This window comes from Oryzias melastigma, linkage group LG4 (assembly GCF_002922805.2).
Source record: "Oryzias melastigma strain HK-1 linkage group LG4, ASM292280v2, whole genome shotgun sequence".
Classification (NCBI taxonomy): domain Eukaryota; kingdom Metazoa; phylum Chordata; class Actinopteri; order Beloniformes; family Adrianichthyidae; genus Oryzias; species Oryzias melastigma.
Genome location: NC_050515.1, coordinates 20144772 through 20171874, shown reverse-complemented (window position 1 = coordinate 20171874; position 27103 = coordinate 20144772). Strand labels below are relative to the sequence as shown.

Genomic DNA, 27103 nt, shown 5'->3' with positions numbered 1-27103 from the left:
TGCAAAGGTTTCTTTTGGCTTAAAAAGGAAAAGTCAAGCAACAAAATATATTTTCTTTGAAAAGGCATTATTAAACATCTGTAATTTAAGAAAAAAGACCTAGAAAGCAGTTAACTCACCTTTTTCTTTTTCCTCAAAGTAACCTTGACACCATCGACTGACACGACGATGTTGACTTTCTTCTTTTTGATGTTTTTCACCTTGAATTCATACTGTTGAAAGAAGAAACAGAAGCAACAGCTGATCAGGGAAAGGCTGTTTTGCTTTTTTGTCTGTAGCGTATCTGGTCATGGTAATTGAAAATCCGTTCAGTGCTTCAAGGTGAGACATCAAAACTTATGAGACGTGAAAAGTGCCAACAACCATGCACCTATTATCACAAACATTTTTGTCAGCAAAGAAAAAATAAGATGATATTGGCCATACAGATGAAACTATGAACTGTAAATAACCCTATTATGAGGTTATAATATATATGTATGTTACTCTGTTAGTGCTGGAAGAAGAAAGTGGACACCATGAAGGCGCGTATCTAATGTGCAGCTTAAAAGAGTATAAAAAATCATAAAGGAAATCATCTATGACCTAATGCCCTCCTCTTAAAAGCCTCTGTGCAAAGTTCACAGTAAACATACAAATCTGATTCATTTTCTGATCCCCCACAATCACACACACTCATACACATTCACACCTACAGATGCATGGAAAGAGCATGCAAACTCCACACAGAAGGTTCCAGCTGGGATTTGAACCAGGCCCTTTTCACTATGATGTAAGAGTGCTAACCACTACACCTCCAGGTAGCGCAAAGCAGGTTTAATGTACTAAATAATAGTTTCAGACTTTGACTGGCTAAATGAATTGCTATTTATCTCTAATAAGTCAATCTATTCCTGTCATGAACTATGATGACTCTATCCACTTTTCATACACTCCCAAGCCCATTTCCTACACTGAAATGAATATTACCACCGTGGCACCATATACCTGGGTAATACAGCAAAATGAGCACATTTAATTAAAACACTTGGGCCACAGACACCACTGAAGCTGGAGGCTTGCACTGCATTAATTTCACAAACCTGGAAATGGATCTAGTCACACTTTCCCCCAAACGCAGTCCCTCGATAGCAAACAAGGTGGTTAGAGTGTTTAAATGAGCGCAGATAACAGCTTATAACACCATTTGGGTCATTGAGGATAATTGCGAGTGTGTGTGCTAGATGAGCCAGCTGAATCCAAACGGAAAAGCTTTTCTTTTTCCTCAGCTGAACTTTTGTCTCAGCGGTGGAGACATTGTGTGTTCTGTGCTCAAACATAAAAGCAGAAGTAAAGGTAAAGAATGAAAAAAAAAACCAAAGTAGACACTCCGTGGATAATAAAATAAAAAAAAAATAATAATAAAGTACCAACAAACTTTCGTTACTTTTGTTTTCTCTATCCAATAAACAACTGATAACATCAAATCCACTTTGGGGTTATGTCCACTGATAAGTGATCTGGCGTCTTACTTAAGACTTATCGCACTTGAGCACAATTACACTAACCAAAGCCCATAGTTACGGTGTCATGGAAAAGGTTAAAAAACAAATCTGTTTTAAATAAATCCGCCTTATAATTGAAGCAGTAGACTTTTAATTCACCTCTAGACTAAACACATGCATAACTACATCTTTCTCTTTATACATTTTTGTCTCAGTTCAGAAGCAATTTTATCATTGACAATACATTTTGAATATGACAGATTTGCATAAGAAATAATGAAGCTGCTTAAGATGCCAAGACAATTAAGACCAAACTAGTGATGTGTGAAAAAAATGTTTTATTTGTTTTTGTTTCCACTAAAAGTAAAGAGCTTTGCTCGTGTGCAGTTGTTTGAAGAAAGAAGTCTGGAGTATGCCAAGCAATGATGAGGAATTACCGCAGATGGAAAGCAAAGAAATTTCAATGAACAATGATCAAGTCCAAGAACTAATTTACTTAGTATGCTAGCACATCGCTTTTTTCTAAGAAACGTTTTGCTTCTATCATGACTAGTGTTTGTATATGCAAGGACATCAATTCCTCAGCATTAAATCTTATAGTGGTAATTCCACATCAAATTAAACATTTAACTTTCCACATAACCTTTACGAAAAGTTCATTTCGGTCCTTAGAATGTGTGTTGACCCTCTAATATTGCGTAGACCTTGTGTTTGAACCCCATAAATACCCTTTAACAAGCCAGCAAACACAGGCAATTTGTTCCAACCGTGTTCCTTCTCTGCCCTGAGGTTTGTCCCTTGTCAGTCATGGACACATATTCATCTCAATAACATGCCCCCGCAAGACAGAGGAAAAGTGATAAAGCAGATAGTAAGCAAATGGTAGAGAGGAGAGGGAATCACAAAGGAAGATGAGAAAGACAGGAGAGCTGGGGAGGAGGGAGACGCTTTGATGTAGCCAGAACAAGTTTAATTAACGGCTTGGATCGTTAAGTATGACCTGAGGTGAACTTACTCAAACTCACAGTCAAGGTTTCACATTTAGGCCAGCTGTTTTAGGTGGCTAATCATGTAAGGAGCTTTGGTTTTAGGCGTCAAAGAGCATATGTTTAAGTGTTACGGATCACATTTCATAGGCACTGCAGTGCATTTTTTAGGTGTTACAGAGCACATATTTAGGTGTTACATGCCACAAGTTACTGGTGTTGTAAATCATATTTTTAGTTGTTCAAGACCACAAATTTTTTTATGCCATTAAGGAGCACATGTTTATGTGTTACAGATGAAATATTTTAGGAGTTGCAGAGCAAGTTTAGATGTTGGAGATGGCAGGTTTTAGGTGTAACAAAGCATGTATCTTTTACAGACAAACACATGCTGTGCAAACACATTGTAGCAAATCACTTTTTAATTGTTTCAGACCACATAAATTAGGCATTACAGAGCACACAATTAGGTGTTACAGAGCACATGTTTAGGTGTTGCAAAATAAATGTTTAGGTGTTACAGAGCACATGTTTAGGGGTTACAGATCACCTGTTTAGGTGTTGCAAAATAAATGTTTAGGTGTTACAGAGCACATGTTTAGGTGTTACAGAGCAAATGTTTAGGTGTTACAGAGTAAATGTTTAGGTGTTACAGAGCAAATGTTTAGGTGTTACAGAGCACATGTTTAGGTGTTACAGAGCACATGTTTAGGTGTTACAGAGTAAATGTTTAGGTGTTACAGAGCACATGTGTAGGTGTTACAGAGCACATGTTTAGGTGTTACAGAGCACATGTTTAGGTGTTACAGACTTAATGCTTAGGTGTTACAGACTTAACACTAAGGTGTAACAGAACACATGTTAAGGTGTTAAGGAATAAATGTTTTGGGGGTTACAGAGTTATTGTTAAGGTGTTACAGACTTAACGCTAAGGTGTTACAGAGCACATGTTAAGGTGTTACAGAATAAATGTTTTGGGGGTTACAGAGTTATTGTTAAGGTGTTACAGACTTAACGCTAAGGCGTTACAGAGCACATATTTTGGCATTACAGAGCACATATTTAGGGTTTTACAAAGAATGTGTGTACTGCAGAGCACATCTTTTGGTATTACAGAGTGCTTGCTTCGGTGCTGTGGATAACATAATTTAGGCGTTACAGAGCACATGTTTTAGGCATTACAAAGTATATCTTCGAGTGTTACAGATGTTCTAAGAGTGACTCTTGGGCGTTGACCCTTTACCACAGTGGACAAAAGTGGGCTTTCATTTCGACTTTACCCTGATATGCAACACATTACTAACATTAAATGTTGCATAGCTGTGTAAAAATTTACGTTGATTGCATGAACACGTAACTATTGTAAAGTTTTGCACATCAGCCAATACTGCTGTTTTTGTCCACTTCAGAATCTGCCATAACTTTGTTAATTCAAAATCCAAATTTCCTCATTTAATGTCATTGTATGCACAGTGAACTTAAACACAGATAATGTTTTAGGTGTCACAGAACACTTTATAAAGTTACATTTTAAAACCAAAAATGGTTTCTTCTTTACACATTTGGCAGTATTCAAATCATGTTTTTCTGCAAGACTATGATAAATGTTAAATGGACGCAAAAAACATTTAGTCAGTCATACTGATTTTTTTTCTGAAATCACTTTATTTATTTTTTAATTCTGATGCCTAAAAAATTACTTTTTTTCTACTTTTTATTCAGGGTTAAGAAAAATATAAATCAACGTAGCTTGATTATAAAAAGAAAAAAAAACACTGTCAGCCGTTACACTAAACCACAAACTAGGGAGCTCATCAACAGAGAAAGCAATGACAAATGTCTGTGAAACTTTCTCTGGGGAGAAAGTGAAAAGAAGAAGCAACAGATCAGATCAAAGATGGGCCACATTTGAACCGAGTCAATAAAGATGGAAAACTGACTTTATTCTTTACTACAGGAAGAAACCAGAGCATACCTGCTGAGACTAGAGGCATTTTCTCCGGCACTTTTACCCCCCATTTGCTGCTACTTGGATAAATCAGAGACCCCCTCTGTTCTGTTTTTTTATTGGCTGACTTTTGTATTTTTATTCTCCAAGTTCAAACAAATCTTCTGTGTTGACTCTGCAGACAAAACTACATTTCAAGAAAAACAGACATTCAAACAGCATTTTTTAGAAGCATAGTTTTAGATATTTACATCGTTTTTTTTTTTTTTTTGCTAAACGCCAAGTAGAAAAATCTATTATCAAAATAAAATTTCCCAAATATGCAGGGCATTTAGAACCCACTTTTTTTTACAACTGAATACAACAACATTTGATTTTACAATGTTAATTATCTGATGTAGAATAACTTAACTTTTGTCAACTGCGAAACGATTTCCTATTAAGATACTCTGGAACTGTGAATTTTGACTCATTACAACAAAATTAGAAACCTCTTACATTGTTTTAGGTCAATATCAATTTAGTTGAATTACAGTAAAGGGTTAAAACACTTTTCAGAAAAACAAAAGCGTAACTTAGACAATTATTTAAAAACTAGGTAAAAGGCTGATACCAGAGAACAAATGATTGTGAGAAGTCTTCATCACATTTTGTAATATTATTCCGCAGCTTTAATATTGTTGGAAATTCGATTTGGATGTAAACCTTTTTCCCCTTTTTTTTGGATGGCATACCAAGACGGCATCAGCAATCTGGATTTGGCAAGATTTCTTGTCCAAATATTGCATGAAGACAGAAAATGAAAGACACTTACTGGAGGGAAGTTGTTTCATAACTTTATGTAAGTTAATTATTTTTTTTAAGTCAAGTTTCTATTTGAGAAAAAAAGAAAAGTTTTCTGTTGAATATGTTAGTTCACTCAAAACAACAGTTTTAAAGCTAAAAAAGTAAAAACTGATTGCCAACAACAAAGAAACGACACGTTTTTTTCTTTTTGTAAAACACAGAAGAGCCTGAATTCAAAACTATTCAGCCCTTTTTTACTTGACAGAAAAAAGCGTTACCACAGAAACTGCAAGTGCCATCAAATGATGATTTACCAAACAAGAATGCTGCTTTTCCAATATGCAAAAAGAAGGTGTAATTAATGACTAAGCTCTGGGACTTTGTTTCTACACCATTTTATGTGTTTATTAATATTCTTTATTGTTCTATGAACAAGTAACCATTCATAATCTTATAATTGACTGACATAAGAGCTTAGAAAACTTTTGAACATTTCTCACATTTTATTTTAAATTGGTGTAGGGAATAATTACTGATTTTCTGAGTATTTTAATAAATGTCCTGAAAATGATTATTCTTCAACTAAATAGTTTACCTTTAACAATCTGTTTTTACCCTTACACTGTAGTGTTGCTTATTCCAGTAGTTTCACGTGTTGATTTCTCTCTGCTTTAGCGCTCCGTGGGTCTGTACACCTGTTCCCCCCACTATATATAGATACAAGTACGGAGGAGCAGCTGGCTTATGTTTAAATGTGCTGTTTTGCTCACTCATACATTTTCTATTTAGGCCTCTCTTTCCTCACATTTTCTGCCCCTCTTAATCTTTTCTTTGCACAATGCTCCTCTTCCTCCACAGCCCACTGGCTGATTCAATCTGCACCACTGTTATTTCTAAAAAAGCATTTCTTTTTCCCCAGCCATTTCTGTTTAGGATGCCGCCGGTTTCATCCGTTCTCATCAATCTAAGCATGGTCTAGAAAAAAAGGTGAACAATTTCACTTGAATGCACACCGGTAGGGTAAGACTTGCGATTAAATATAAAGCTTGAGTTGCATTATTGGCAACTATTTTTTTCTAAGATGTAAAGCAAAATATTTTTAATATATTATATAGTTTGGTCAATTTTTTGTGTAGACTTACGAATGTTACAGTCTCACATGTAAACTGTCTCCACTGTCTCTTTGGTCTCTTTATTAAAACTCTAAAGTTTTATCTAATTTGTTTTTAGAGTTCTAAAGCTTTGTAATGGAAGCCATTACAAAAGGACCAGAAAGAGTTCATCCTAAAATATCCAAGTATAAGGTCGCTATGTAACTTTGACTTTAAAAATACCTCCTTTTTTAAGCTGGGAGTGTGAGCATTTTATCAGCTTTATCGTCTGTGATCTTTAGTGTCAATGCATCTCATGCACAACTTTATTTAAACAATTAATAGACAATTTACGAAGTGCTTTACTTACCTCACTACTTATTATACACACAGTTTTTTTGTGTGTTGTTTTTTTAAATAAGACAAAAATGATTATGTATGAATAACCAGGTATGTTGGAAAACTGCATATGAGAGCAGCCATGTTGTTTGGACTAGAAACAGTGGGACTGAAGAAAAGACAGGAAGCAGAGCTGGAGGTAGCAGAGATGAAGATGCTGAGGTTCTCTTTGGGAGTGACCAGGATGGATAGGATCAGGAATGAATACATCAAAGGGACAGCACATGTTAGAGCTTTTGGAGATATAGTCAGAGAGGCCAGACTGAGGTGGTTTGGACATATTCAGAGGAGAGACGGTGAATATATTGGTAGAAGGATGCTGAGTTTAGAGCTGCCAGGAAAGAGGTCTAGAAGAAGACCAAAGAGGAGGTTTATGGATGCAGTGAATGAAGACATGAAGGTGGCTGGTGTTAGAGTGGAGGATGCTGAAGACAGGCTTAGATGGAGGAAACTGATTCGCTGTGGCGACCCCTGAAGGGAAAAGCCAAAAGGAAAAGAAGAAGAAGAAGAAAAAGAAGTGGGAAAACTGCATAAACCACAAGCAGATTTATAAAGACACCTCTAATTAGAATGAAAAACTCTTTAGAAAATGGTGTATTCCCTACTCAGGTGTAGACTTTCACACTAAGGTTTAACATGTTTTTCTTTTGTAATTTATTTTAAAAAAAGTTGTTTTATCTTTAATTTAAAACAAAAACAGAGACAGAAAATCAAAAACTTTGAAAATGCAATAAAAAAAGCTTAAATCTCAATACAATAAAATAATCAGGGTAATGCGAAAATTTAAAGATTATGCAAAACTATTGCTCAATAAACATTGTGATTAATACAATCGGCTTGATGTGTATTTGCAGATTTGCATAGAGAACACTAATGTAGAGAATAACTAAAGGTTTGTGTCTCAAGACTCTAGGATTTAAAAAAAATCATAGAGACACACACAAGAATAAAAGATCTGAAAAAAACAAAAACATTGAGGACTTTAAAAAATTAGTTGACTAAATGACAAACTTTTTTTCAAGATCACAGAAAACCCAATTCAGTTCAACACCTAATTTGAATACAGAATAAAAAGAGGAACAGTCAGACATGAATACAAAAAGCAACAGTGAGGTGTTGCTGTAAGCTCATTAGAGACAGTTTTGTCATTTCATGTTTTAGCGACTACTTATAGCATTCTGCATCAGCATAGATTTGCTTAATCCAAGTGAAATTTTCCAAGCACATAATCACAATTTGCATATAAAAAGAAAGAACACCTTAAAAATACATAATAGTTTTTTTTTTTTTTTTTGCCGCAAACAAATTCAATAAAGGCTTTGTCTTTAGCTCTAAAAGAAGTAAAGAAATAGCATTTTGATGCTTTATCACTTACTATGTAATTTCTACTTCCTTTCTGATCACCATCATTTTCTCATTTCCATCTTTTGCCCTACTGCTCATAAATCTGCTTAGATGATGGATAGATTCATGAAGACACATAAGCTTCAAAGATTCCTGACGCGTCTGAAGAATAAGGAATATCTCTCTGGCTCTTTCTTATTAGAGAGACAATCCCGTCAGACCGATCAATACTTACCCGACAGAGAGTCTCATGAAGATGACATGAGAGTCTTATCATTTTTTCTTTGTTTTTTTATGTAAAAAGGGAATGAGTTAATAAATTATATTGTGACGTAAATCAATACATTGATTTTTGTCTCAGAATAGTCTCGAAAACATTTTACATCATTGAAAATATATTATATTCCACTAAGATTGACCGGAGGAAGGAGCTGGTTATAAACATGGGTGACAGTAAAGTAGCAACACAGTGTTTTGTCGTTTTGCACAGGTGTTTTGTTCACAAAACAACCGGCAAAATCCACAAAGTATGATTGTAGATGTTTGTAAGGCTGTTATTGTGTTCATTTCTATTAAAATTGTTTTGTCTTTAACTAAATGGGGGCAAAAAAGCCCTTACTGAGAGACACTGGGTAACAAGAATTACATTTTTTTACTAGGCAAAGGAAAACTTGTCTTGCGTGTGAAATTGAAACATATTTATATTCATATATGTATAAGTTTTTGATTTATGTGATTTAAAATGCATTGTTGCTATTTAATATCCAAAAAGATTTGTTGTGATTAGTTTTCAATGCATAAAACATTTATTTTTTTGTCAAAGTGCTAACTTTCAACAAACCAACAAACCATAAAAATAAAACAAAGACTGGAGTGTCTTTTTTAACCTGAGAGTCCTTGATAAAGGAGGTAAACCGAGTCTTCATGGCCAGGTTTGCATTAATCTGTCAACATTTGCTGATTCAGACTAAGGTCACCTTTACAATAACATTCCCGTAATGCTTCTCATATTTACCCAGTCTTAAAGAAAACCAAGGTAACCTTGTCTTGTTGGCCATGAGTTTGAAACCTGGATCAGGATGTGTGCTGAGTACTTATCATGAAAGTTTAGATTAAGGGAAAATTAAAAACTGTTGATATTATACCAAGAAAGCAGGATATTTAAGTAGACTACAGTGTACAACGCTTCCATATTTCTTTTCATGTATATATATATATATATATATATATATTATTGTCTTGCACAAGTGAGCACAAGACACTGGACATAAATATAGATATTTACCAATACTGATAATTTTCTACAAGTGTCTACAATAACACAAACTTTAGACTTTCTTTCTGTTTCTATTCAGTATTTGGAATTGTAGACCTCTCATGTCCATACAAAAGCTTTAAACCCCAGCTGTTTCAATTCTAATAACAGGAATATAGATTTTTTTTTTTTAGTAAGGACTAACATTAGAGCTTGCTCCCAAAGAGGATAACATGAGAAGTACAAGAGTATAATATCAGCAGTAATTAGCTGTCTTTGTGCTCAAAGAAAAAGTTTCTTTTTGTTCAGTTCTGGTCCAATGAGAGATGAATTCATCACTACATGAAAAGCTCAGATTGGAAATCCAAGTTCCTCCACTGTATATGCAAAATAATGAGTGTGCTCTCACACTGAAGAACATTAAATATGTAGATATTCAGCATATCTTCTATGCTTGCATGATTATTTTAGCAAAAAAGAAAAAAAAAAAGAGTTGTTCAACAGAAAGAATCAGTTTTGAAACCTGAAGAATGAAGATAAATCGACTTTTAAAAAAGAAGTAATTACCGTAAATATATTTGCATATTGCATAAATCCAAAAGCACACAAAAGTTGAAAAAGAAGGCATATGGAGTAGAAAAGGTGCTAAAAAGGGATAGAATGCTGGCAAATAATAATCATCGTTCAAAGAAGTTCATCTGAATGGCTAAATTGAAACCCACAATGTGGGCAGTGGGCTGACGACATTGAGTATTAGCTTTATGGGAATTGAACCACTATGTGGGAGGCAAGGAGGCCATACTAAAAAAACTGACATTACTTTAGTTATCTTTTTTTTTTATATCCATCCATCCTATCTTTCTAGGTAGGTGGTCATGGAATTTAAAATAATGATTCGAACATTTTAAAGGACAGGTTATTAGTATATTATTATTAATATATTATTATTGTTCTGAACAGCACAAGTAACAATAAATAAACAAACAAACAAACAAATAAACAGAGAAATAAATAACCTCCAGGTAAAAAAACTTGCAAACAAACAGAAATTATATAAGGTCAAGGTCTTAAGGTAAACAATCAAACAACAAAAGACATATTGACTTAAAACCTTAAGTTCAAAACACAACAACAGATAGCTTGTTGCAGAGAAGGACCTCACAGGACAAAGTGGTTCAGACAAGAATCCAATTATGTTGTGGGCTGGGAGCTTACAGGCTGATTGACATGGTGAAGCCCTCCAGACGACACATAAAGAATTACTAGCTCTTAAACTTTTAATTGGCAGTTAAATGAACTTGACCACAGCGTATTTGACAAGAAGAAACTGGCCGTCCTGTTTATGCACATTCAATCCAGCAGCATGATATAGTGAAAGAAACAGAGGGTATCATCAGCAGAATTAACTTTTAATAAATCACTCAACTGGTGTCCTATAAAAGCTGTCATGTATCTCCCCGGAACTGTTGTTAATAGGAGGCACTTTGGATAAGAGGAGAGCTTATTTGCTTTTACATGAGCAGAAAAATACATTAAGAAGGGTAACCAACCAACATTATTATTGACATACGCTCTTTCAGGTGTGTGTAAAATCCTTTCTTGAAATTGAAAACTTAAAAAAAGACAGTAAGTAAGAGTGTTTGCTTGATTTGGGGGAAATCGTTATACATATGGTTGCAACACACATTGGATGTCTGGATTGAAGAATGTTCCAATGTCTGTGTTCATCAAATTGTAAATGATCAAGAACTTTATTGATTTTAACACCAGAACAATTCCACTGCAGCCGTTAGAAGAAAGATTTAGATCTATTCTAAGGCGTTTCGTTTATTCAGCTTCCTTACCCCTTTGGATTTCATTTGGTTGCTTTTTGCTGCTATGACCCTCTCACAGGTTATTGTTGCTGAAATGAATCTTTTCAGGGTGATGCTTCCCCCGGTGGAGTCAATTGGCCCAAATGATGGCTGCTGCATGCAGAGCATCTCTTCAATAAGATGCTCTCATAAGCCCAAACGTACAGGCGAGGCAAAGAAACCATCAGGCGAGCAAACACATCAGAATCTGCCTGTCATCTGCGCTGGTGTGGAATAAAACTCCCAGAGCAGCAAGCGCCATGTATCAGATTGGGCAAGAAGCAGAGGGCAAGAGCCGCTGCTGTGAAGGTCTGATTCATGGGCTTAGCAAAAGACGTGGAGATTAAACTTTAACATTTTAGCCTCAGAAGTGTTGCCCTTCTTTAAAAAAAAGTAGTACAGTAGCTGCAGCTCATCTTAAAAACAGAAGTAAAAAAAAAAAAAGAGTAGCATTATCCTCCTTAATCTTGTAAATATAATGCTAGACGTTACTTGGACTAAACTAATACAGTAAGAGATCTGACTGCATTTGTTTCTTCTTTTTTTTGCCAAATTTTGTTTTGTGTACAATTTTTTGTGGTTGACAAAGTGAAGCTTTTTTTTTTTTTTTAATTAGTCAACATTAAAACTGCTTGGAAAATCTGAACAGCAACAATTAGGTTTGCATTTAAATTACTTAATAATTAGCCTTAAGGAGCATTTAAGTCATTTAAAGAAAATGTTGCAAATGACTGGTGCAATTTTCAGAGGACACTCTTGTAGCTTCAATTTACAAAAAAATTCCAATAGCTAACTATATTTTACATTTTTCATTTTAAACATACATGTTCAGACAGTCTAGCATGATCTTAATATATATATATTTTGTGAGAAGCATATATAATAGAAGAACCAACAATATAAATGGTATATGTGATGTGTCTCATTTCTAAGCATTTTTTTTACTCCAAGTTATTATTTTCTGATTTTATGAAGCATAAAAACAAGGCAATTTCTCCACCAGTTAGTCTGATTCTGGCTTTGATAAAGAAAAAGTAGTGTTTGATTCAAATTTTCCAACGTGCATGCTTATTAAATGAATCATCTGATCCTAAACAGATCTCAGCAGAGAGACACAAATCCGAACTTCAAATATGCGCTAAGGCCGAACCCAAATTGCTTTCCTACCCCCACGGCTTCTCCCTACCCCTACATTTAGCCCTCCATGCGGAGAGGTATGGAAAAAAGTGTCTTCAAATCCGCTTGATGACATCATTAATAGTCGCAGGTCATCTATATTAGTGCGTTGCTGCCAGCGTTCGGAAAATAACATTGGTTTTATAACTTGAATAAGTCATGCAAAAACAAAAGGTCATTACTAATATTTAAGAGTAAACTGTGCTTCAGCGCACACCCACGTAAAGAAATTAGTATCTATTTTGGCGCCACAAGAGTGACATGGATCCCCCTACCGGCAGAGCAATGGCCTGTTCTTCGTCGCTTTGGCTCCAAGAAAAAAAAAAAAAAACACTTTCGGACTCCACTAAAGCTTCAAATGCTTCTAGAATTGGAACAATAGGGTGAAGTCTTAGAATTAGGGAAGCAACTCAGATTCTGCCATGTGCTAAGACTCCCATCTTCCAGGTGTTTTATTTATTAGTCTTTTGATAGCAAAAAAAAAGTTTCTTTAGATATTCCTTAAAGTAAATCCTAGAAAAATGTGTGCATGTTTTATTCTAGAAATCTTGTAACTAAAGGTATAGAGAAACAACAAACTCATAAGGCTTAAACAAAATCTGTCTTCCCCACTCTGTTACGGTCAACAGGGGAAATAAGTGAGGAAGGAAGAAAAATGGAGCACAATCATCTTTTGTTTGTTCTGGCCGATGCCACTTGCTCATTACAGAACTGGATTGGAGGTAGCAGCAACTGTTTTTATCACCAAACTGCATCCTTAAAATGTGACAATGCGAGTTATGTAGCGAGCTACCCTTGTTACTGAGTAGTATCAAGTCTCAACAGAATTGCCATGTCATCTCTCATGATTTACAAAAAGCTTAGCTGCTTGTTGTTGTAATCAGCTTTTTTCCAATGAGGTGCATCCTGACTAGAATGAATCAAGCTTTTGAATGCTAAAAATTACAGGCAGTTATTTATGTGGAGCAAGTGTGTACATATACAAAGTATAAATACGCTGATATATCTGAAAATATTTATGAATATGAGTTTGAATCGTGTGGGGATGCATGTTGGGGATTTAGATTTAAATGGAACCAAATGAGGATCTACATGACAATGTGTGTCAGATGTTTCTATGTGTGTTAAGTTTCTATATGTATATTTTTCTATAAACGTGTAGTTATATGTGTGTATATGTGTATCTAAAACTTAGTGTCTATTCATTAGAGAGGGAACGGGACCATAATAAATAATAAATACTATAATAGATATGGGTCTAGTAGGGCATGGTGATGAACTAATAAGGCTTTCTACTTCTTGCCACTCCCTTCCGAATATTTGTTGCATTTTTTTTTATTTCGTCCCAGTTTTCCTTTTAAAAGTGTTTGTCCGAGACAAAATAATAAACAATCAATTACAGTTCTTAAGTTTTAAAAATTGTCTGCCTTTTGTGACCAATTTCAAAACTTTTTTAAAACTATTTGAGGAACAAGTGTATTACCAATTTTTTTTCACCATTTATACAGCATAGTCCTTTTGAAAACCATTCTGTTTATGTAATACTATGTTGTGATCATCCGTCTAATAAACTCGGAGGAAACAAGGCAAAGGTCCGTGGGGATGTGTGTAACTGCCTGAGAGCTAACAAGAGGCTGCCGTCACTCTTCAGAGGAAGGATCAATCAGGCTCTCCTGTGACATTACAGCCCTGAAGTTCTAAGAAAGACAGCAGAGGAATGTGAGGCTGATTGAGGGAAAGGGCTTCACCCCGCCCCTCCACCAAATACCTGTGCTGAGAAAAGAAAACCAAACAAGAATAATGCAGCTGCTGAAAATCATTCCATACGATTTTTAGTGAATTTTTAAGGCATGCTTGCTGTTTTGATTAAAATGTATGATCCATCTATTTTTTTTCACAGTGAGATATGTTACTGTAGCAGCTCTGTAAGTCCTCTGCAGGTTTATTGATATTTAAGGCAGTACGTACTGAGGAGCTCATCTGCTCTCCTCCACTGTGTCTGTCTTATCTCATAGCATTGCTCTCATTCACCAAACCAGCAGAATCCACCTCTGCAACAAGAAACGAGGACTTGTGTAGTAGCTTGAGCTGCGGTGAGCTATTTGCCGGAGGCTCTGTGTTTTACAGTGTTATCAGCTGTACCACTGGTTCCCAGCGGGGGAAGAAAAGAAAAGAGGGAGCTAAAGTTTGCACGGACTTTGTCTTTAATCGGTTTCAGCACTCATCTGTGTTTTGAGGTGCTTATTTACATTCAATTTGCCTCTTTTGGCAGGGGTTTTAGTAAACATGCAACTCAAGTCAAAGCCTCTTCCTTTTGTATCATTGTCATTTTAAATAGAATAATTAATTGGCTGCATGCAGGACTGGCGTGTGGTAAACATGGTTTGTTTCCCATAAGGCGCTCTGAGCTTCGTGGGTCCTTAGGCAAGACCCTTCAAACCACTGAATAACTATAGCCACAAAGGGGCCCGAGTGGGTCTCCCTGTGCCGGTCCCCAGGCTGGATAAAACACAGGGTTGTGTTAGGTTGGGGCTGCAGTGATTAGTGCTCTTGCCTCACAGCAAGAAGGCCCCCAATTCGAGTACCAGCTGGGAGACCTGAAACAGAGTCACCAGTGGGGGATCTTTCTATGTGGATTATCCATGTTCTCCCCGTGCATGTGTGGGTTTTCTCTGTGGACTCTGGCTTCCTCCCACCATCCAAAAACATGCTTCATAGGTTAATTGGTTACTTTAATTTGTCTTTAGGTGTGAATGTGAGTGTGTGTGATTGTGGCCCTGCAACAGACTGCCGACCTGTCCAGGAAATACCCTGCCTTTGTCCACAACTGGCCAGGTTAGGCTCTGGTAGCCCGTGAACCCAAGAGGGACAAAATAGATTTCGAAAATTGATGGATGGATGGTATTAGGAACAGCAACCAGCATAAAATTATCTGCCAAACCAAGCGTGCAGAACGGTTAAAGTTTATTCGCTATGACAACCCCTAACTGGATTTGATGAAAGGTGAACAATTTTGTTGTCAATGTCTTTATCTGGTAATGTTCAGGCTGCACCAAAAACTTATTCATTGGCCTTTTTTGACACACATTTCATTTAGTTTCTTACAAATAGTCCCAAGTAGCTATGATTTTTAAAAGAAAGGTTCCATTTCTGCTTTCATCAAATCTCATAAGTTTTATAAATAGAAAAGAAAGTTTTTCAAATCCAGCTCTGCTAATGAACCTAATCTGACATTTCAAACTGTATATGCTTATAATATATTTAGTTTAATATAAAACAAACTTTTAGACTATGAAGTGTGTATTTCCGTAGCTCTTATTCCTTTTAACAAAAGAACATTGTTGTTATTTCTTTAAGTCGTCCAAGAACAAATTCTTAGTTTTTACATCTGTATATGTGAATCTCTTCTACAGGTTGGAATAACTAAATGCATTGCTACAGTAATCACATAAATTATAAATTATAGCGAGTGTGGTGCAGCAGTAGGGCGGTCGACTCCTGATTGGAAGATTGTGGGTTCAATTCCCGCCTTGTTGAAGTGTTCTTGTGCAATGCACTGAACCCCACCTTGCCTCTGGTGGAAGGTTGTGTTCGGTAACTGAGCCCCCATCAGTGTGTGAATGTCTGTGATTGGGTAAATGGGACTTTGACTGTATAGCACTTTGGGCCTTCAAGGAAAGTAGAAAAGTGCTATACAAGTATACACCATCTATCATATGTGTGCACTAACTTGAAGCCAAATTGCTGCTTTGTGCAACTTTTGGTCAAGTTTTAGGCCTGTTTTACATATGCAATATTGTTTTCAAGTAACATTTGATAAATTTTGTGATTCCAGTGAAAAAAATCTTCATTTTTTTTTTCACTAAGAGGTGTTAAGCTGTCACAACCCAGCCAGATATTTGTACTAGCTAGGAGCTTGGCAACACATTAATTCTTAACATCTAAGATGTCACCAGCGACATCTGAAGAGCACATGGTCTTTAACATACTGCAACTCTTTGACTATTTACGCATTAAACGTGGATCAGTTGATTCACGGTGATAGCGTTAGCACTTCACCACTGTATTGTTGTATATCAGCACAAGGCTGCTTTTCTTGGCTTCAGAATCAACTGGAATTACTTGCATAAACAGCTGGAGCGTTATGATAGTTGAAAGAATGTCAACATTAAGCTAAAGCTTCAGTGGTAAGAGGTTAAACACTGAATAGATGAATCCTAAACTGGCGACACCCTGACATCTTTTTTCTGGAGTTGACTACCACTAAATGGGCTTCCCAACATAGAGGCTCACAAAGCAGCTGAGGAACTTTTATTTTGTGAAGGACCGCAGTGTTTCTTATGAATTCCAGCCACAGCTCTCTGTTGATCAACTCAAAGGCAAAACTACATGTCAGTGATGATGGATGAACTGACTTACTTTTCCATCCTGACAGAATACCTGAGAGATCTTTGATATAAGACCCCATTCTTGGTATGTTTCAATGAGCAGGTCTGTTCACAGGAGATGCCGATCCATTTTCTGCTCCAACTTGGCAGGAAAACTTCAGTTTGGAAAAATCTAAATTATTGGTTAAAAGTTTTAAAAGAAGCAGGTCCATTAAATTTGCTCTACAATCACTCAGATTCACGTCTGGATAGATTTTAAAAGGAAGATTGGATTTAGAAATATGAATGTTTTTCAATGGTTAGTAAATAACAGCCTCTTTGATTAAGGAAAGGCACACAATCCCTTTATTGTCATTCTCATGTTCTGGATTTTTAAAATGTATTCTGACAATCTGAAAGTTATCTACACTCCACATTCACATTACATTCTAAAAGTTATTTATGAACCACATCAGTGTTGAGATTGGAGAAACTGTTGATTTGTTCATCATTTGGTACAGCCAAATGCAAATGGCTATGTTTGTCGGTCCATTCCATTAAGTTAGCAGTCTATAAGTACAAATAATGATGAAATGGACTTGGGAAAACACAAAAACTGGTAGAAACGAATTGACAAAGATGCAGCAGGCTTCTTTGTAGATTAAATAGAAATGGTCTGACATTCACTGATGCTATAAAGGTCTGATTTCACATGCAGCGTCTGATTATTTCAGTCTTGCTTCCCTTCAGATAACTATTCCCCTGTAACCTGATCTGGTATTCATTCTTCTAACAATCAAATATTAAACATAAAGTTCTGACATTTCTAACTGAAAAGGAGATCACGGATTTGCCCCTTCCAAGTTTCCCTTGATAAGAACTGGCTGGGATAAAGGGAGCTATGTCGAAGCATGATTTAACCAATTAAAATTACTTTAATGCAGAAACCTCATTATTTTGCTGCTTCGCAGAAAGTGGAGCAATCCGATTTTCAACTTTTCTGCTGGATTTCAGGGTTTGAAGCGTCTCACCGTGAGTCACATTTCATTGAACATATTCAACTGCGCTCCCTCCCTCTTAATTAACATCTGGGCTTGTCCACAAATAAAACAGGCACTGGTGCAGTCACACTGAGGTTACACACTACTACAGCCAGTGCCAGTTTACTATTGGTGCAATTGTATGGTCGACTTCCATACAAACAACACCTGTATTTGAATAAATCTAAACAAACTGGATCACCCATTTTACACCACATATTTGACTTGTGTGGTTGTTTGAGGAGTCACGTAACACTTTGTTCAAAAAGCAACATTGAAACAGTGGGAAGCCTTATGGGGGAAAAAAGCCCTCAGTCACTATGTTGTGTCAGAGCAATCACAAATGCTGCTTCAAACCTCCAGCTGGGATGTGGAGTCAATCTGGACTCTAAAAAACAGCAGGACAGCCAAACTGGATGAGCAGCTTTCTTTGACTTGCAAAAGTTTTCTAGTTCCTATTTTCTAAAAAACAGAGAAACAATACATTGTGAAGGGCAGGTTTACTTTGAATCAATATATGCATGAATTGTACTATATAAATAAACTTGCCCTGTTGCCAAACTCCAGTTTTGGAGTTATCATTTAACAGTTATCTTCATCTTTTTAAAACAAGCCTGTCCTGTTAGCAGCACTTTAACTCTGTCTTTGAGGCTAGTTTGACAACAAACGTAACATAGCTGATAACCACTGTTTGGCTTATTACTCAAGTATGTCAGACCCCATTTCATACACAATTATTTAAAAAATGAATAAAAATAATGGGTCTTTGGCTCCAAGTTTTAAACAATGCGAGTGCATCCATGGCCATACATTTAAAATGATATGAGATAAAAGTAAATCTGAAGAATGCTTTAGCCCTTTTGTAGCAAAACTTATAGAATTTCCAGGACTACATCAATGCAAAACTAGGTAAGACACAGTCAACAGATAAGTCGATTAAAAATAAAACAAATCAATTGTATGCTTTGAACCTAATTAGTGTACATTAATACTTATGCATGGTGTTACTCACATATACCAATAAATTAATATATTAAATGTAATTAACAAAATAATCCATGTAGCCTTTACGTCGAATTGTATTTTAGACATCTTAGTTACAAAAAATAGGATCAGTATTGGAAAGCAACAAGACAAGACAAAAAATTGGGGGAAAAAACTTTTTTTTTTAAATAAGCTAATAAGCATGGAATAAGCTTGGAGTAATGTAATAAAGCTATAAATAATAAACCCCTCCTACACATGTGCTTGATCTCCTCAACATAAACATACTGGTATGTAGTAGGGATGTGACATTTCACTTTCCACACTATTCCATTATTTGGTTTAGAATACATACAGTTCCCTATTCAACTAGGCATTGTGGAATCCCTAGCAATAACCCATTTAAATGACACTATCAAACATTAAAATTTGTGTAATTAAGTATTTGTACTTAAATTTAAAAACAAATAATGGATCATATGAAAACAATTGAAACAATTGTGATTTATCTGTGCATTACTTTTTTGTTGGGCAACAAATATGATCCCAATTCCCTTCCTTCTTACTGCCCTTTGCTGTGATTAACTGATCTAAGTTCCAAGTTTCTTAGCTGGAAAAATAATGTTAATTTTTAAAAAGTAATTAAATTGTTAATTAAAAAGCTCAAGATAAACAAAACCCAAGTGCATTACTAATTTGCAGTTAATGTCATCTACTTTCCCTGAAGGAGTCATCCGAAACAGATCAATAAAGTTGAGTTTTAGTTTAATTTAAAGCTCCAGTTTTTGTACATCAACAGAAAGGTAACAAAAATTTTGAGAATTTCCCGATCAGTTCAGTTTGAGACCATTGCAACAAATGTTTGGACACATTCAGATGTTATATGTTGAACGTCTAAACTGGCAAAAGAGCAAGTTCAATCATTTAGGAATGCAGAGATGCCCTTTTCTGCATCTTTTTTATGCTTGCATACAAGTTGACCTTCAAACTAAGCCATCACACCATCACCCTTACATTCTCACTGAATGCTGATGTAGTTGGACATATCCATTCATTTTCTTAAATGTTCTTACACACTGTCAAACTAGGACTGGATGCCAGCCTGACAAACATTTTCATTCATGCGTACACTCATCAGGTAGAACCGAGCAGAGGCAGACCTCGTGATCAGATACGGGGAGTGAGATGGGGCAGGCTGGCAGACCCCTTGCACAGACCCAGGCACTGCTTTGTGAGGCAAAAATGGTAATTGGAATACCTTTCAAAGACCCAGCCTCCTCAGGAGAACGAATATCAAAGCTGACACGTTCTCTTGAGCTGATCCACTACTCGGAGATGGACTACTTGTAGCCTCAGTGCTGCACTGAACAGTGAAATCGTTTTCTTCTCTGCTTCCAGCGACTCATGATACCGCTCTAAATGAGAAGTCAGCCATCTCATTTTCTTAAATCATTCCAGCTGCTTGGTACAAGACTTTTTTCTTACTCTAACTTGATTTATGTATGTTTAAGTAAAGATTTGTTGATTTGGTAATTAGATGAAGATTTTGTCCTGTATTTGAAATTAGTTAATGTAAATTTGAGCACATACAAACAATCATTATGGCCTGTCAGGCTTTACTTGATTAAAATTCACATTTTTGATAGGTGAGGGGGCAGGCGCCACATGTTGGTCTGCCAGTGACAGAACTGCTAATATGTCTTAATGAGCCTCAGAGCATGATGTCTTTCAGTGCATTCTTAATATGACCCTTTTTTTTAAATTCCAATTCAGCATTCCTCATATCCCCTGATGAGTAATTAAAATGATTATTAGCGCTTATGGAATGGGTCACACATTCCCACAAAGTTCCACAGAACATCATGCACAGATGAAGTTAACTGTGTATGCATGCGGCAGTAATCCAACAGTGTAAATCCGTGTAAAATCCCCTGCGAGTTTAATGGAAGTGCAGATTTTGGCACTTGGCTGCTGGGTGTTTGGTTTTACATGTTGTAAGGCTCTCACCATCTGCTTATAACCTGCTTCAAGTCCACTCAATTCATTCACACCTCTGCTAACCTCCCACACTTACAGCTGTTGCACTCAAAACCTTTGCTTTGCAACTGTACGAACAAAAAGGGACCTTAATGGACTTATCTGTCAATTTTGTAAATGCTGAAAGCAGAGTTTTTTCTTTTCTTTGAAAAGTATTTTTCTTTTCGTAATTGAAAAACATTGGTCTTTGAGTTCATATGCTTCTTCATTCATTTTTGTCTACCTTAGGAAAGGGCCAGCCTGAGCATGTACAGATGGCCTATAGATATTTTTCTTTCAGTTTCTCAGTGAACTGTGTCCCAGGGAACTGACATTGAAGTCAAATGTAAGCCTTTTCCCTTGTAAAGACAACTTCCCAAAGACTGTTTTAAAACCCTGACGGTAAAGCTTTGGAGGTCATTCCACCGCTGTGTTTTTCTATAGCATTGCTTTAAGGTCCAATAATGATAATGCTTTACACAAGAGGCCAATGAATCTACAATAAACCTTCATGAGGAAGGGGTTTGTCAAACAAATGCACATTAACCATGTTGAGAAAACAATTCAGCCTAAACCAGACTTCTCAAATCTCTTCTCTGGGCCAACTATTTATTATGCCTGATCCGTAGTAGGAGGCTTGAATTCCTTCAGGAAATGCTTGGCATGCTAATCTATATACAGCAAACAAACAGGAGATATGAGCATGCTTAAATCTGATCCTGCACATACTGTAAATAGCCCAAAAGGATGCTTGCATACTAAATCCAACTCCATGGTACACGCAACAGACCTCTTATTTATGCCTGTTGGCATTTTGACAGTTTGAAGCGGATTTCAATTTCAGTTCAATTTCCTGTGCTTTAAAAATGAAACTTTTTTTTTATTTTGTTAACTTTTATAAAACAGGTTATGATCACATTAATCTTCAGAAAGGGGAGTTAGCTTGCTTCCTTTGCTTTCTCATTTTTCTCATCCTTTTCAGCGCTTTATCTTGAAGTGTATCAGTGTATCACTGCTGGTATGAAGCCATCCAACACTCAGCAGGTGTTGCTATATTTCATCATTGCTGGGTGAGAACAGACGGACTGAAGATCCAGCAGCAGCATGACACTGTGCCGCAGCTGGTTTGTTAGCTAAGCAAATAAACCAGCATTACATTTCAACAAAGTTAAAGATGACAACAGTATTTAGAAACATAAATTCATAGGGTTTTAAAATGAAAACAAGAGATCACAAACAGTGAAAGATCTTGTTTTATGAAGCTTAGAATTTGGTAAAATATCCAAATTTATAGATTTTTATTGTGAAAATCCAGATTCTTTAAAATTGTGTGACAATAAAGGAATAGACGTATAAAGTTAGTGTTTTAGTCTAAACATAAAGATCCCAGATTTCTCTTTTGGCCTTGTTTAAGGTCCTAGAAATATCCAACAGTGAGCCAAATTACACAAGCCACCATCAAAAAGAGTAAGAGCACTTCAGCAGCAACTCTCAAAATAATTCAGTGTGGCCTTTTCCTGCAGCTGTGGTGAAACTGTAATTTGCAGGGTTAAATGTTAAAAGTACAAATTGTAAATTAGATATGCAAGCATCTATAATTTAAGTTAAGATTTTATGGTTTCATTTATGTTTGTTACATTAGCTTTTGCCCCTGTGCAACCTTTAAATATTTTGTTGCACTGGCCATTTAAGTCTTCTTTATTATACACACTTGGTTCCAATTGTGTCTCACTGATGGCACACCATTGTATTTCATTTCATTTGTTTGGTTGCTATGATTGCTATTGTTCCTATGGGGGTGGAATGCTTGGACTGCTCACAGAAGTGAACCAAGTATTCCCTGTACTTGAGAACAGTATGGTTGTACTGTGCCCAGAAATGACTACTAGAGTACATTATGGTGTCTATTGTGCAAAATGACATCTCAATCCACAACCTAAAAAATAACAGTTCTATCAATAGACAATAGGGGAGTCAAACCATTTGGACATGCAGCAGAAATGTACCAACATGGCATCAAAAGGAGTCTGGAATGAAAGTTGTATATCGTTTGAACTCGACATAAGAGCCAGCAAACATAAAAAGGTCATGTGTTGATGAAGTGGGCAAGCTGTGCTGTGTCCTCGAGCTGCTGGAAGAAGTAAACATAACCACCCTCTGAACCAGCCTATGTAGTAACTATGCCAAGGACAAATGGTAAAGACGTATTTTGAATCCAACCAAACTCCTGTAACAATTTTGGCACAGTTTGGTGTCAGTAGATTGTTATGGCCCCTCAAGGGTACAAATCAATGATGTCTGGGGAAAATTGAAAAGGGGCCATAAAACAAGAAAAAGATGGAACAACAGCAAGTTCAGAACCATAATATATTAAAGTAAATGTGAAAAATATGGTGCCTTGGAAGGAAGGGAGGAAGTCATAAGTGAGGCAAAAATGGGTCTGTTTTTGATCAAAAGAAACAAAACAGGTAGTTAGAGGACGCAGCCATGCCAACCATCGGAGTCAGCCCCCCCGGTGCTGACCGCGTAATAAAAACTCTACACTAAACTGCAATGAGCTGCACAGCTAACTGGAAGGAAAGGATGTGGTCAACGGGAGCATGTTGAGGCATAGTATGATTTCAGATACTTTATGCCCAATTCTTGCTTTTCAGCAAATTTATTTTACCTCTTTGGACACGTTAACCATATTCTGTTTGGTCCGCACCAACATTTGCTTCTTTGACTTCTAGGCCTTGTTGAATAGGTGTGAAAGGTCAATTGAGTGTGAGGCAGACGAACAACAGTCTGAATACAAGAATCTTGGCTTTATTGCAAGTGAACTCTGGAACAGTTCCTTTCTGTTTGAATGCACAGACTTCTGCTGGGAAAAGAGTGGAAGCAAACCAAAGCAACTAAATGTTGTAAACACAGGGATTGTGAATAGAATCAAAATCAGCCTACAGGGCAAGCTGAAATGGCACAAAAGTTGAAAAATATACTAGTTTTCCTTGGTGGACTAAGAGGATGAAAGTGAATCTAACAGGACTAGTAGGTTTCCTACTTTCTTGCTTTCTCCTCTTCACCATAGCAAGGATCAAGATCTGTTCCTATTTTCTTAATTCTAGAATACTTCTCCCGAAGTTCAACCTCAAAACTTCTTCCCTTGTGTTTTTACCGCACGAAGTGAATTTTAAGTATATATGGGGGAAAAATCCACCCATCCTGACTTCTAATTAAGACTTTCTTTGCTCACCTTTCCTGTGTTCACTGCATTCGCTGAATTCATTAGTTTAATCTAGTATGCATAGTGCATCTCTATTATTGCAGACTAGCTTTTAGTTTCTGCAGTGTGAATGATGGATGAACTGAGTTAGTAGCTCAACTCACAAGGAATCATTATAGACATCAGGCATTCAAAAGCCAATCATTCCTGACTCAACACCCCCGATTGTCCCATAGAGGATTGCTCTGATGGATGGATTTAAGCCTGGTAACTGCTTTGGAAACGAGACAGAGGGCAGAAAATTATACTTTACAGCAGATAACTGTCATGAGCTAAGAGTTTGAAGAGAAGTTGAAAATATCTTCTACATTAGCACTGTGACAAAGAGACCCATTAGGGTTTAAACGAGTGTTAATCAGAGTCTAAATGCCTTTTGAGTAGAAGTCTAATTGCATGAGAAAGTACTGTCCACCAGGTTGCGCCAGGACAAGAAACACAGAACATTGGAAAAGTGGAGATTAACAGCAACTTGCACAAGTCAAATGACTGATGGAGGAAAGTATTAGCCTTGTCCCCAAAACACTGCAGTGTGAACAGCTCTGCCAGCTGGCTTCATTTCCCTCTTACTTTCTTTCTACAACTATCCATGTTTTAAAAAGAGGACAATTTCAATAACTTTGAGATTCTAAAAGGGGCAAAAACCAGAATCTTTCAAATGAAGTGTATATCCATTCACTGCTAGGACAGTATCAATATGTATTATGTGTTGCATTGCCTCGCATTTGCAAAGAAATCCATTTTGCTTATTAGTTGGAGCCGATTTGAACACAACAAAAACAGCAGGACTCAATTAATCCTGGAAAAGTGCAAATAATTCACATTTTTTTTAATACTGTCCCTAAACAGCTATTCAATCGAATTTGGATGCAAACGATAAATAGTCTATCATAATGTAAAGCTCAATGGTCAAACTGAACTCTCTACCAAGCCCCTAACAAAACAAAAGTAAGTGCAGCCAAATCAGTTAATATATTAAACACATGGTGGCTTGCTACATAAGCAAGGATGTCCACTTTAACCAATTTTCAAATGCCACAAATTTACAATTAAAAACAAATATGTTTACACTGTGGTTCATAAAATGTAGTTGACTTTTGATTTGTTACCCAAGACCATTATCCTTAAGGTAATTTTTTATTTTGGGTGTGGCATTTTGAGCAACAAGTTACCTTAAAATAATCAGTTCTACAACTGCCTTTTTTTTGGGAATTCCAGCAACTCTGACTGGCGCACTTGTCCTAAATATTTGTCCATCATGTTATATCCTGCCACGCTAACAAAAAGCGGAAAAACTGGCTTCAAATAGGTCCAAAATAAATAAGTGACTCCTGTGATCCCAGGACTCGTCTACCTCCTTGTCTTCTTTAACGGCAATCCTTTCAGTGATTCAAATGAGAACTCTGTTCACTGATGGGAAATAGTTTATTGCAGTTTTAGGAAACTTGCATAGAATTCTGCATTTTACCCTTTATTTCTCATTTACTGGTTGAGCGTAATGATGTATAATTGTTTTTCTTTTTAGCAAGGAAAATTACAAAAAGTGATATTAGACGATAAAGCAAGTGATATATACATTGGGTGGCTAGAAATAAAGAAATACAGCTGCCAAAAACGATTGAATTGTTAAAAACTTTTAAATGCAACTTGATCTTCTCCTTACAACTTTCCTTCCACACACACACACACACACACACACACACACAGGTGACAAAAAATGATAACATTATTTTTGTCCCATTACCTTAAGGTATTTGTATAATGTAATATTATTTTAAACATTTTTTGTTTCAATAAATAAGCAAACAAACAAAAAAACAAGGGCGATGTTATGCAATCTCTTAAATCAAAACTCTGTCAAATTTTAGGTGTTGAAAATAATGAGCTGGAGGCCCAGGCTGGCAAGTTGCATTACTGTCATCAGTAGAAAGCAAGCAAGATGGATCCCTCCTAACGAAGAGGCTGCTGTCACCCTGCTGTTATAAGTTCAGCAGTCGCCTGGGGATTCACACCACACACCCAGATTTCATTTAGCCTCTGAGATATCGGAGGTGAAATAAGTGAACACGCTCAGCTAGAGATAAACAATCAAATTAGAAAAGTCGCTGGATTAGCGACTGAAACCTATCAAAGATGGAGGGAAAAAAAGAGACAAACAGTTTTAAATGATAGCTGCTTGATTTATTAACTTGTAGAGTGTTTTTAAGTTCACTGCAGCAGTTACACACATGAAAGAAGAGGGGAAAAAAGCAAAACAGCATCCCTTCCTTGCTAAAACAGAACATTCTTCTTTAATTTTCACTCATTTGCCAAACTTGTTGAAGTCAAATCTCTAAATGTCATGAAAGAAATTAGTTCAGAAACATAGCTGCTTGTTCTATGCCAACATTCACTTCACAATCCTTGCACTGGCACAGTTCCCATTTCAACTATTCAACATAGAAAATGTGCAACATAGCTTTGTGTTGTGTATTAAAGCTTAGTTTCAGTAATTCACGACTGGGTCTCCTATCAACTCTTTGAAATCAAGGAGGCTGTTTTACCATGAAACCTCTAAAGGGAAAGCTTGGTGAAATAAGAGCTCAGAGCATCTGCTGGAACACTAATTATAGCATTGTTCAAATCAGCTCTGTACTACACAAGAATATTACCCCCATTCATGAAAATCTATAGTAACGTTATTTCCAACAAACCCCAGCAAATGCTTTGATTACAACATATCAGTGTGGATTAAGAGCTTTTCTTTTCCGTTTGATTGGTGTGTTTTCATTAAGGCTTCATTCAAACTCCAATTGCTCATTTTTTTCTTCCTGAATACATTGCATAGGTTAAAAAAGCAGAAAGAAAGTGATCATAAATCATCCAATCGTAGACTGGCGACTTCATTAATGCAATGGGAGCCTGGATGTGACTAAAGTTGCAACGAAGATACCATTTTCCATGTGAGGTTTAAAAGGAGCAACATAGCAGAAATCCTGAAAACATTGCTAAAAAAAGAAGAAAGATAGAAAACCTTCGAAGAATTACCGTATTTTCCGGACTATAAGTCGCGGTTTTTTCATAGATTGAATGTCCCTGCGACTTATACTCCAGTGCGACTTATATACGAATT

General features: G+C 36.4%; 1 protein-coding gene across 2 annotated transcripts in view; it reads right to left on the bottom strand.

Moving 5' to 3' along the window:
- The window catches only part of LOC112150755 (carboxyl-terminal PDZ ligand of neuronal nitric oxide synthase protein), a 159486-nt gene that overhangs the window by 108103 nt on the left and 24280 nt on the right, over window positions 1–27103 (bottom strand). For both annotated transcript variants that reach the window (XM_024279227.2, XM_024279228.2), the window contains exon 3: window positions 120–212. In XM_024279227.2, the coding sequence (XP_024134995.1) occupies window positions 120–212 (93 nt within the window). The remainder of the gene's footprint in view (window positions 1–119; window positions 213–27103) is intronic.